This window comes from Zootoca vivipara, chromosome Z (assembly GCF_963506605.1).
Source record: "Zootoca vivipara chromosome Z, rZooViv1.1, whole genome shotgun sequence".
NCBI lineage: Eukaryota > Metazoa > Chordata > Lepidosauria > Squamata > Lacertidae > Zootoca > Zootoca vivipara.
The window spans coordinates 9055387-9068881 of record NC_083294.1 but is presented as its reverse complement, the minus strand read 5'-3'; the positions used below and the strand labels follow the sequence as shown (position 1 = coordinate 9068881).

Here is a 13495-nt window from a genome sequence, read left to right as displayed (position 1 = left end):
GAATCTGTTATCATTACCAGTAGTTCGCAGAGGGAACTGAATGTGGATGTATTTGCACCTTTCTCATTGCACGATTTAAATCTAGGCCCCACAACAGAGCAGACTAATCTGCCATAGTGAGAGAGGGGGGGGAAGGCGGGGCTCTAAAAATATCATTCCCCCCTCCCGAGGGATTATTTCTCTCTCTCTATCTTTTTACATTAGTTTGGATTGATGTTCTTAATGCTTCTGTGCACCTTCTTATTAAAACCAGAGAGAGAAAAGATTCAGTCTTTCAACTTGCTGCTCTTTAATAACTGACCTTTTGTTTTGTTATATTCAAGTTGTAATTAATATGACAGATGTACAATTATTATTAAAAAATAAAGGTGTTCCCCCCCCCAACTTCACCAAAGCATTCGTGTTTCTTGGGGTGGAGACGGTTCTGCTGCACAAAGCAAAGTGAGATGCTTGGCACAGATGATGAATTTGGAGGTGGGCGATATTCACAGGGGGGGGGAGACCAGAAGGGAGGGGGGAGATCCTGGGTTGAGTGGGGAGGAAGGAACAAGGCAAAGGCATAAACAAAGGAAAACTCTAGGCCCAGGTGTGTTGAGCCCCAGGGTGGGGTGGGGGAAGTGGCAAATGTGGCTTTCCACGCCTCTCTCTCTGACCCTTGGGATTCTCCTCAGACCACACCCTTGTTTCATAACATGAGTTTTTTTGCCTGGGCACAGTGTGTCCTCGAGCTCTGATAATGCCTCTTGCTTGCCTGGATGGAGGACACAGGAGAATATTTGTGACTGCGCTTAGAAATTAGCCTACTGCCCAAGGATGAAATTTACATTCATTGTTCCGTCCATTTTTGCCTCTGGCCCTGTCCACCAGTGGCATATGGCCCTCAGGAGGTTGCCCACAAGGGCATGTGGCCCTTGAGCTGTGGTAGACAAAGGGCAGAGAAAATGTTCCTCTGCACGTCGAGGGGACTCTGCTTCCAGTGATGGGCGCTTTAGCATGCCAATATCTGAAAGGTTGTAAGATCTCTGCCCTTGTGCTTCTGAAAGCATTATTCAGACATTAGTTGTATACATGTTTCTTGCTCAACACTGGCAGGCAGGGAGATAGTTCCTTGGCTACAGTATTTCAATTTTCAGATGCGATAAATGGTCTGAAGTGTTTGCTTTCTAAAAAAAAAGGTGGGATAGACATGTTCTTAAACCAACACATTTGTGATGGGGGGTAAGGTGGGTTGTAGGGTAGTCATAGGTCAATCCTTTGCACATCTGCCAGTTTTCCACTGCACTGAACTGAGAAATGAGGGGCAGAGGAATTCTTCTTCTTCTGGTTCTGCTACCAGGAATAAGCCCAGTTGGTTTTTTCAACTGGGAAAGGGGGGGGGGCTTTCCCAGTTGAAAAAACCAACTGCGCTTATTCCTGGTAGCAGAACCAGAAGAATAATAATTCCTCTGCCCCTCATTTCTCAGTTTTTGAGTAGAGAATGACAACTACATTTTAAGGGATGGGGGAATAAACCGATTAGTTTCACACACACACCATGCCATTTTGCTTTAGCTACTATAGTTCTAATAACTTTGAGGAGGGGAGGAGAGCAGAATTCATTTCCAGATGTTGTAGGAGCTTTATCACATAATGGACTAACAGCAGATTAAAGAGGAATTTCCCATGCACTTAAAATTATCATGCAAGCCTTTGTGCCGTGCCAGCCTTCCTCAGCCTGGTGTCCTCCAATATGTTTTGGACTACAACTCCCAACCTCAGCCAGCATGAAGATGGACGGCATGTTGGAGGACACCAGGCTGGGAAAGGCTGCCATTTTGGAATGAGGTGGAAGCTGTTTGCAGCCACCCACTGAATTTGATGAGATTAGTCTGTGTGCAAGGAGCACAGACAAAACCCACTTATGTCTAGGCAAATGGAATTGGAAGTGAGTAGTGTTTTTCAGAGGAGAGAGAAAGAGAAAGAGAGAGGGGTGCTTATATATTTTTATTTTATGGAGAAGCCAGAATAGGGAATTTAAAGAATGAAAAGGTTTTTTTCTTTTTCGGAGGTGATTAATATTTTCCACAGAGGTGGAAGTGGAAACCTCTGAAGCCCACTAGAAAGATAATCCTTTTTCATTCTTCCCACTCCAAAATCAAATCACCAAACCCCTGAACCTGTTTGTCTGCAATTTGGCAGATCTCAGATTAAGAGCACGCCAGGCACTCCTGTCTTCCACTGCCTCCCGCAGTTTGGTCAAACTCATGTTGGTAGCTTCGAGAACACTGACCAACCATCTCGTCCTCTGTCGTCCCCTTCTCCTAGTGCCCTCCATCTTTCCCAACATCAGGGTCTTGACTCCTTTTTTACACACCCCCAACCTGTGGCAGCTGTACTTGCTGGAAAACCACTTCTGAGTAAGTGTCATGCACTCATAAGGGATTATCATGGCCGCAAATTTCACTCAGTTCTCCCCAAAATAAGAAATTATAGGTGTTTCTGTTTGTTTTTAAAAGTCAGTCTCTAACAGAGTCTAGTACAAAAGCCCTCTGACCTCTTTACTTGTAATTTGGCATTGCAATGCTTGTAAATTATCCATTGCAGTGCCTGTAAATTTCACCCCCTTTTGCAAAAAAGCGAACAAAGTTCAGCCCGAAATACTGAATGGAGTGGGTGGAAATGTAGCAGACTTCCATACCTCCCAAGCCAAATTGGGCAACCATGAAGTGTCTCGGACTGAGCTGTTTTCCAAAGCACCTAATCAGGGTCCAAACCAAATCTTAGGGTTGGCTCACACTGCTACTTCTTGTTCACCAAATTCCTTAAAACACCATTTTCTTGGTTTCTGAGATACCAGTGAAAATGTGAGAGAGGCAACTGTGCAAGCAGGTCTGGATGTTAGGAGACATTTAAGACTTTGCTTCTTATACAGCTACTTTCTTTGGAGAATTATAGCCACAAAATGTTAAACCGAAACAGCAAAACTGAGCAAGATGCAACACAAGGATCCTGTTTCTTCCAGAGAGGATCCCACTCTCATGCAACTCAGAACCACTAACGGAGCATTCTCAGTTGCTTTTCCATCTTGACCGTGTCTGCAAAAATAGGGGACTGTCATGCTATGGTAGCTGGCAATATCCACAAGTCCTTTGGGAAAGTCTGTCCAGAAGCATCTTCTGGATGATGGTGGCTAATCATACGGGATACTCTCCTCCATCCATTTTAAATAGGCCGGGTTTCCCTGGTCAATGAGCAGGCTGATAAATTCAGGGATTGCGAATAGATGCAAGGAGCTGAGGGAAGAAATGCACAGATTATCTGCATCTTACTATGAAGCAAGAATGGAATTCCTACAGGTAAAAGGGGCATACGAGCCACATATCAGAACAGGCGTGCAGGAGCATTTTGGCATAGCAGGGGAAGATAAAGCTCCAGCCGGCAGGCCGATGCACTTGTCAATCATGTCAGGTGATGGACAGTTGGCCAACAGGAGTGGGAAGATCGTAACCAAGCAGGAGTGAACTCCCTGCATCTCTACCTCACCTATATGACATCAGGTATGAGGCTGATGGGTGTGACATGGGCAAAACTGATTAATACGCCAAATTGGGAGGTCAGGTGGGCTTCCCACTGTTGTATTAGAAGATTGCAGGGTGACACAACTGTGCTTGTGTGTTTCACTCAACGGCACCGTGAATGTGTGGGATGTGGTCAGGCCTGGTGTAGGTGCCTGGCATCCTAGGGCAACTGACAAGGCCCCAACATCACTGCAGTGCCCACTTGTGTCAATGTGGGCTCCACCCAACTCCTACATTCTGGTCAGGTGGGTCTACAACAAACAGCCATTTTCATTTCCCACAATCCCCTGGAGTAACACTGCATTATGGGAAATCACCATGGCAGTCAGTAGCTGCTTGGGAGTGCTTTCAGGCTGTTATCACTTCCTTAAGAAAACCTGAGGGAGCCCTCTCAAACTTGCAACCAGCTACAGATTTGGTATTCAGCATAGAGGGCCACAACCGGAGTGTGCCCACTGGGAGGGCCACCTTACTTGGAGGACTGGCTTGTCCATCTAATAACTTTGTGTGTGTGACTTTTAAACTTGTCACACAGCAGCTTCTATTTACAGAGCACTGCTTCGCCAAGCTGAGACGTTCATCATGGCTTTTTGTGTAGGTATATTTGGAATGGAGATAAAAAGGAAGCTACAGAGATACTTTTGATAAGTGCAGTGGAGGCTGGTCTATTAGAGTGAATTGGGCACTGCACCATCACCCTCAGCCTGCTCTCAGCCAGCCCTGCCTTCTTACTTGCAACCAGTGTTCCTCCTTAGTCTCAGTGTTGCCCTTGTAGAGCTCAGCGGGGAGGAGGATGGCAGGGGACTAGACTAGAATTAGTTGGCTCTGCTGCTCTGACACCACCTGCTGTTTGGCTCCCTGCCTTCTGTCCTACCATTCCTAATAGCCAGCCATCACTGGCTGCAAGCAACTCTTTGGATTTAAGCTGTGTTGTGTCCCTGCCCCTCTGCAAAAAACAAAACAAACTAACAAGCGGAAACAGCCACATGAGAAACCTCACCTGATATATTCTGACAACTCATTGATTTTGGAGGTCCTTGTTTTCATCAGCTGTAAGAGAAAGGGAAAATACGTGGATTAGGCATCACCACAATGCATTAATGATAAGGTCTATTTGTGGAGCTATAGCCAATCAGACCACTTTGTAGATGGACAAAGCTGAAATGAAATAATGAATGGTGGTAAAAATTTGATATTGGGATTCAAAGCAATTTGTTTTCATCTAGTTTTGGCCCCCACCCTTTCTGCTGAGTTCTACAAGGGGCAACAATGAGATTAAAGGGGAGAGGGAGGAAACTGGCAGCCAAAGGCCACCCTCTGGACTAGTTGTAAGGAAGGAGGCAGGCAGGTGGGGGCTGGCTGAGGGTGGTGGTGTAGTGCCCCTTTCACTGTAATGGACCAGCCACCACTGCACTTACCAGAAGTATCTCTGTAGTTTCCTCTATCTCTCCATTCCAAATATACCTATACAAAAAGCCAAGAAGAAAGTAAGCTTAAAAATTACAAGCAAGCAAACAAAACATGCAGAGTATCCTCAGAGACATACAATCACACGTGATTCTTCCAGAGTGGTCAAATAGGTTTGGTTCTTGACTCACATGGATGAGGTTTTGGGGAGGATATTCACGCAAGCAGCCAATTTTCTCTCCATAATTGCCCTAGGAGAAACAGAAGAGGTTACTCAGCACATACGTATCCTTGCACCTGCTTCCCAGTGTCATCAGTTTTGTGATATGATGGGTGGTGACCCTCAGGCCTGGCGAGGGGTAAATGTGGCCCTTGAGGTCTCTCTATCTGGCCCTTAGGACACCCCCCAGGTTCCCTAGCCACCTTCTCTTTCCCCAGCCACACCCTTCACTGGCCCTGCCCTCAATGTCCTTGAGTGTTTTGATTCTTGAACTCTGATCATGCCTCTTGATTTATTGGATGGAGGATACAGAGGTGTGTGAAAGTGTACAGCAGAATGCACCCTACTGCACAAAAGTAAAATTTGCATTTGTTTCTCTGCCTACTTTTGCCTCTGGCCCTTCCCTCCACTGGTATGTGGTCTCCGAAAGGTTGCTTAGAATGAAATGTGGCCCTCGGCTTGAAAAAGTCCCTCTCCCGCCCAACATTTGTTTTATATCGTGATCCTCATCTTACTTTAAACAAACTAAGGAGAAAATATTGATGTAGCCTTTTTCTTGGGGGGGAGTTGATCACTTGCGTTGTTGTTATTTGTGCCTTTTCCAGCTCTGTGATATTTTTCAGTTTGGGCACAGTGTTTCAAAGGCAGCCTCAGCATTAATTTACAATGCTATTACGGAGCCTGGAATTATTTGCAATCCCTTCCCAAATAATCGCTAGTCTGGAATTTGCTTTCTCCCACTTTTCTCTCTCAAATTCACCCAGAGTTGAATAATAAGCCTGTTTTATGTCTTCTATTTATAGATCTCAGGGCATTTTATATTCCACCATTTAGAGTCAGATGATCAAGAAAGTACTAATACTCCCACTGCAACGCTGCATCTTGGAATGCCTGGGGAATATAAATAGGCACATTTTGTGCTGCATGCCAAATGGCTTAAACCATAGTCAGGCTGCTGAGCTCCTCCTGAGGAGTGGTGATCAGGGCACTGGTGGTGCCTGGTGCCCATTGAGACCGGTGGGGCAGAAAGCAGGGAGTGGTCAGAACCAAATAATTTTAGTTTTGCCCTCATCTTCCTCCATGCTGAGTTCTGCAAGGGGACTAAGAAGGAGGAAGCTGATGATTAGCATCACCCCTGGGGCCGGATGCAAGAAAGCAGGCAGGTGAGGAAAGACTGAAACTGACAGGGCAGTATCTTAATATTCCAGCCTACACTATGGTACAGTCTCCTCTGCCACAAATCTCAAAAGGAAAAAGTTAGATTCAAAATATCCAAGGTGTAAGCAAGACGTTAAACCCTGTGCATCCTAAGTCTATTTGTAACTCACTCAGGTGTAATTCTTACTGTGTTCTGTGGGGCTTCTTTGGCGATCACTTGTAGCCAAGTAAGATTGTCTTCCATAAACACAGTTTTAACAATGAGTCCCTAAGTGACTGTGGAGGCTAATTCTGGATCCACATGTCCTTTCACAGTGGGGACATTGGTTTCCAGGCAGGAGTTGATCACGGAGTGGATTTGCCAAGCATGCCTTCCTCTTAGCACGTTTCTCCCTTACGTCCTGAGATCGAGTTTCTTCAAAACCCATGACACCTTTGGTAAAAGCTGTTCTCCAACTGGAGTGCTCGCAGGCCAGTGTTTCCCAGTTGTCAGTGTTTATACTACATTTTTTTAGATGTGCCTTGAGACAGTCTTTAAACCTCTTTTGTTGACCACCAGCATTACACTTTCCATTTTTAAGTTTGGAATAGAGTTGTTGCTTTGGAAGACAATCATCAGGCATCCGCACAACATGACAAGTCCATTGAAGTTGATGTTGCTTACTCCCCACTGAAGGAAGGTAGGCATCAGATTTAAATGTTAGGGAGAAAAACCTTCTATGGTGGTACCTCGACTTACGAACGACTCGACAATCGAATTTATTAACTTACAAATGGGGGTAATGGCCGCGCGCTTACGAATGTCTCAACATCCAGAAAAAAACCGCGGCAGTTTTAGATAGGGATTTTTCAACTTATGAATTTTTAGATAGGGTAGCTTCGACTTACGAATTTTTCCGTTTCCAATGCATTCCTATGGGAAATCACATTTCCAATGGCATTTTTCGACTTACGAATTTTTCGACTTATGAAGGTGCCTTCGGAATGGATTAAATTTGTAAATCGAGGCACCACTGTATAGGAAACTGCTGTCCGCCTCTGAAACACAAAGCTGGTACTGCCCAATCTGCAATATTAAGTGATAAGGCTCTTCCAAAGTTGCTCCCTGATAATAAAATAAAATGCATGCTACTCGCATCTGAACAACCAGCATGTCAGGCAGATGGGTTGAACCTTATTTCACAAACACACCCTCTTCCACAAAGGACCGAACAATATTTACTCCGCATACTGGATCATGATCAGAGCTGCGCCTAGCACACCATTTTAAGAGCAAAGTCCAGACAGTCAAAACCTCCACAGTGGGGGATGCATGGAAATAAGTTCAGTTCATTTCCCTTACACAGAAGCAGTGAAGAGTAGGACCTATTTCAAGGGTAGGATAAAAAGGCAGCTGTTGTTTGTACTGTGACCTCTTTTCCTCCGGTGGATTTTCTCTTTCAGGCGGCTTCCTAGTGGATGGATTTACTCAGACAAAGTCCCAGGATGCTCCAAATACATTGGCTACTGATTTTGCCACCCATCCCTTAAAGAAACAGCAACCTTAGATTTGTTGTAATCCTGTGAATCTCAGAGTTGCTCTGCTCCTTCTGAGAGCCAGACTTACCATTGCTCACTATCTGAGTTCAGGAGTTGCTCAAAGTGCATGACATGTACATACGAACAGGAACACAAGAAGCTGCTTTCTACTGAGTTAGAACATCGGTCCAACATTATCTACACACTGACTGGCAGCAGCTCTCCATGCATTCAGAGAAGAATCATTCTCAGCCCTGCTTGGAGGGATTTAACTTGGGACTTCCTGCATGCAAAGCTAATGCCCTGCCTCTGAGCTATGGCCCTGTCCCAAAAGAACATAGGAATCTGCCTTAGATTGCTATGCATTCATCTGCTCACTATTACCTACACTGACTGGCAATAGCTCTCCAGGATTTCAAGCAGGCAGAAGTCAACCACAGAGCCTAGGGCTTCCCAATCATAAGGTCGGCTGTTCAAATCCCTGTGACGGGGTGAGCTTCTGTTGCTCGGTCCCAGCTCCTGCCAACCTAGCAGTTCGAAAGCACGTCAAAGTACAAGTAGATAAATAGGTACCGCTACAGCGGGAAGATAAACGGCGTTTCCGTGTGCTGCTCTGGTTCTCCAGAAGCGGCTTTGTCATGCTGGCCACATGACCTGGAAGCTGTACGCCGGCTCCCTCGGCCAGGAACGTGAGATGAGCGCGCAACCCCAGAGTCGGTCACGACTGGACCTAATGGTCAGTGGTCCCTTTACCTTTATATACATTGAATAGCAATAGCTCTCCAGGATTTCAGGCAGGCAGAAATCATTCCCAGCCCCACCTGGAGGCCCCGGGGATTGAACCAGGGACCATCTGCATGCAAAGCAGATGCTCTATTATTGTACATAAAGTTTCACTCTTAACTGCAAGCAAACATGACTGGTAGCAGAAAGGGATGAGTATTCATAATGGAAAGGAGAGGCTGCCACAACATGTTTGTATTTCTGGGCTGTTCATACTTCATTTTTGCTTATGGGGCAAGAGGTGGACTGGAGAGAAGTTTCTCTATTTATACAGAGGTGCCCCAGGGAACTCTGCTTTGCTTGGTAAACATTTATTTCATTAGCAGAGAGTGCTTGAAACAGAGAGCCATTCAAACTCAGAAACAGAAGCTGGGTGTAACGCCACCGTGCTAGACTTTGGACACGTGGAATTTTCCCTCTCTGACATTTCAAAGCTGCTTGCCACGTCCCCTTTATGGGACTTACAGGCAAGGCTTGCGTGGTCTGATTGCTGAATCTGTGTCTTAAGTTTCAGCTACCATACTACACGTGCCAAATTCACATTTGTTTTTAGAAGTAAGATTTTAATCCTTATTAATATTTGCTTGATAGGGTGAAGTCTTGGAGCAGGGCTATGAATTTGCCACCCTCCAGCTCTTCTTCCTAATTTATTAATCACCTTCTAAACCACCATCTGAAGACAATTCATATAAAATTCAAAACTCAAATACATTTAAAACAAGAATAAAACACTAACAAATGGACATTCATGGTAAATACCCATTTATCCTGCTGAGAAATCCTGTAGCAACAAAAAAAGTCTTCAATTGTTTCTGGAAGGTGCAGATAGTGGGTTCCTGTCGTGTCTTGACAGGAATGTTGTTCCACAGAACTAGACTTTACTCTTGGACTATAACCCCCTCATTTCTGACCCTTGAGAGCTAGATAGACAAATGGTCTAGCTCTGTATAAGAGAAATATGACTGCTCCTTAGAAGCTCATTCCCATCCCACCTTGATCTCATAATGCCAGGGGTCAGCAACCTTTTTCAGCCATGGGTCGGTCCACCGTCCCTCAGAGCATGTGGTGGGCTGGACTATATTTTGAGGGGGGGGGGGGAAATGAACGAATTCCTATTCCCCACAAATAACCCAGAGATGCATTTTAAATAAAAGCATACATTCTACTCATGTAAAAACACCAGGCAGGCCCCACAAATAACCCAGAGATGCATTTTAAATAAAAGGACACATTCTACTCATGTAAAAACACGCTGATTCCCGGACCATCCGCGGGCCGGATTGAGTCGGCGATTGGGCCGCATCCGGCCCACAGGCCTTAGGTTGCCTACCCCATTTCTTAACCTCTGAATAAAGAGTGGAATGTTCTCAGTTGATATGTAACAACAGTGCAAACAAGCCAGTGAATACTTCAACAAACTAGTATATTTCAATTATTCATTGATCCGCTTGAGCCAAGAATGTGTCAAGTCACCCTACCTTGCAATGTCTCTAGCAGTCTGTTCATTGGGGCAATTGACGAGTGCAATGGAATGAGATCCAGGAATATAGCTACCAGTAACAGCAGAGTGCAAATGGAGGACAATGGTTCTCAGCACTGGATACATTAGCAAGGAGAAACTCATAATCTGGAGGAGGGGTGGGGGTGGGGGAGAAGAAACCAGAAATCAGCTGAATAGGCATCCAAACTTAGACAATGTAAATACAGGTCATTGAAGTATTCTGAAAAGCAGGAAATGTGTCTGGGAGATGGGGAAACAGTGATTGTTTAATAACACCACAGGAGTGGAGAACTTGCGACATAAAAACATAAGAAGAGCTTTGTTTGATGAGACAGGAGGTCCATCTAGTTCAGCCTCCCGTTCTCACAGTGACCAACCGCCGATGCCCGATGGGAGCCTGCAAGCGGGACCTAGGTACAACAGTGCTCTCCCTATTTGTGATTCCCAGCAATTGCTGTCCAGAGACATACTACCTCCAACACATAGCCAAGTATGGCTAGTAGCCATTGATAGCTTGATCCTCTGTGAATTTGTCTACTCCTCTTTTGAAGTCTTCCAAGTTGGTGGCCATCACTGCCTCTTGTGGGAGCATATTCTAATCAATGTCTCTCAAACTTGGGTCTCCAGCTGTTTTTACTACAGCTAGAAGGACCAGTGGTCAGGGATGCTGTTGTAGTTCCAACAACAGCTGGAGACCCAACCTTGGGAACCACTGAGTGAAGAAGTACTATTTTTTTGTCTGTTCTGAACCTTCCAATCTCCAGCTTCACTGGGATGTCTCAGAGTTCTAGTATTGTGTGTGTGTGAGAGAAAAGTTCTCTGTCCACTTTCTCCTTGCCACACTTAATTTCACACACCTCTATCATGTCGCTACTTATTTGTCTTTTGTCTCAACAAACCTTTCCTCTGCCCACTTCCTCATTTTGGCTGTCCTTTTTTGATCCATTTTCCAGCTCCAACCTCCATGTGTATTAGGACTCCAGTTCCCAACAGCTCCAGCCAGCACGGCCAGTGACAGGAATATAATAATAATAATAATAATAATAATAATAATAATAATTTATACCCCGCCCTCCCCAGTCAAAACCAGGCTCAGAGCGGCTAACACCAATAAAATTACAATAAGACATAAAAGAAAACAATTAATTAAAATACAGATTAAAATACAATATTAAAATTTAAAATGCAGCCTCATTTTAAGCAGTCCATAAATCCAAACCATGAGGGAGGAAAACACAGGGGTCAGACTGAATCCAACCCAAAGGCCAGGCAGAACAGCTCTGTCTTGCAGGCACTGCAGAAAGATGACAAATCCCGCAGGGCCCTGGTCTCCTGTGAAAGAGCATTCCACCAAGTTGGGGCCAATACTGAAAAGGCCCTGGCCCTAGTTGAGGAGGCCCTAGAATAAGAAGAATGGTAGTCGTTGTTCCTCAACCCTGCCATAGAGCAACACAGGAGTTTCTTCTTCCACCACAGAAATAGGAAGGCAGAACTGAAACCTTTTAAATACATCTAGCATAACCACCCTTATGCATGCTTGCAAAGTCCTGTTCCTGATGCTGTGGGGTGGGTCACATCTGTGTTAAACTCATTTATAAACTGCAAAATCCCCAATGGGGAAAAAGATACACAAAAAAACTAACTGCAATTTAATGTTTTGCTAAATCATTAAAACCTCAGTAAAAATTAAACCAGAATGTATTATTGATGGGGCAGCTTATTTACCTTTTACAACACAATCAAAGAAATGTTGCAGTTCATAGTGAACTCTTGCACAAGCCAAACACATCCAGGGAGCAAACCCTACCCTATAACCCAGATAATTTCCGAGGAGAAATTGCACTGTAAAACAGAACTATGTCCATGGCAATTTGGCAGAGGTGCAGTGTCTTTAGACAACATCATCTTAGCAAGAAACATTAATTTTTCAAGAAATTAGAACTAGTGTTGCTTGCCAAAAGCATGGAGATAGTTATATTCTTCCAAAGAGAGAAGCTGTATCTTTTCATTTCAGACATTGGCTCATGAGGCTGCATCCAATGTTAGCAGCCCTACTCAGAGTAGACCCATTGGAAATGGACACAACTAACCTGGCTCCATTGTGTTCAATGGGTCTACTCCTGAGTAAAACTTAACTTGAGAAAACCGTACGATCATTAAATTCAAGGGAAATATTTTTGTTTGTTTTAAACCCATATGATATCCACCTTTCTCTCCCCGCCCCCCCCCCGCCCCCGCGCCAAGTTTAAAGTTTGTCTTTTCATGCAGGGGGAGAGAGGTGCGACGTCATGTTATGGGAATTCCCCCCTGTGTGACTCTCGCCTGCTTTTGCTCAATTTCGGCTCTCCCTTCGCTCTTCAACTTTGCAACGTAGTGAAACTTACCAGCAGCAAAGTCAAGTATCCCTGGCGCAACGCCGAGTCAGACGCCGCGAGGAGAGCCTGGCAACGCTGAACAAACCACTCCATCGGCATTTTTGCCATTTTAGTGCACCTGCCCATAGCTGCTACTAGCCCTTGCTCCAAGGCTGCGGTTCCCTTTCCTCGCCCACTTGTTCGCCACCTTTCCAGACGTGACTATCGCTGTGAAATAAGCAAACAAAAATAAATGGTGTGTTTGCTTGCAAAGGAAAGCAGCCGACTGACGGCTGGCAAACTCCTCCTTCCAAGCGGCTGGTGCCCGCCTCCCTGGCATAGCCCCGCTGAGGTCCCCGATGCCCTGCCTTTTGGCTCGTTTCTCTGTACATCTTCCCCCATTTGAACCCGCTCCAGCGTCTCTAAGGCTTTCAAAAGTATTTTGCTTGGTTGGGGACACTGAAACGGTTTGGTTCGGATGCCTAACATCCGCGGGGGTAAACCAGATTCACACTTGTTGCAAAACTTATCCGAAATATAACAGTACATTAGTTGATTTTGTATAATAATTACTCAACGTGCAAAGGAAGCCTCCACCGCCACCCCAATTTTGAATGTTATATTACAGTATGTCTTTGTACTTTAAACTGTAAGCTGTCTGAGAAGAAAGGCCATTTACAAATCCAATGAATAAAAAAATAAACATTTTTTAAAGTAATAATAATAATGACCATCCTTCCTTTCCTTCAGGCATCCTTTGAAAACTTGTTTAGAAAGGCCTTTGCAATATGATTTCCCCTTTTCCTTTACCCAATTATAATATTTCTTTATGTTTTTATGGATCTTTGGACCATTTTATCCTTATATGTTGTACTCTGTCTTGCTATGTGTTTATGAAAGTGCAGATTATAAATTTGTAAATAAGATACAGTATATAATTATTATTTATTTAAGTACTGAATGAAATTTATACACTGCTTAAAATGGAGGAAAAAAC

At 44.5% G+C, this 13495-nt stretch overlaps 2 protein-coding genes across 2 annotated transcripts in view; one reads left to right on the top strand and one right to left on the bottom strand.

Annotated features, from left to right (window-relative positions):
• C5 (complement C5) overlaps positions 1-13495 on the top strand; it is a 187088-nt gene that overhangs the window by 151613 nt on the left and 21980 nt on the right. The window lies entirely within an intron of this gene.
• On the bottom strand, positions 1448-12768 carry LOC118084495 (protein CutA homolog). The gene is made up of 6 exons (XM_035114087.2): positions 12529-12768; positions 10122-10270; positions 5156-5215; positions 4976-5021; positions 4558-4607; positions 1448-3272 (listed from the first exon to the last, which is right to left on the bottom strand). The coding sequence occupies exons 1-6, from the start codon at positions 12643-12645 to the stop codon at positions 3170-3172; spliced, it is 525 nt and encodes a 174-aa protein (XP_034969978.1). The 5' UTR covers positions 12646-12768; the 3' UTR covers positions 1448-3169.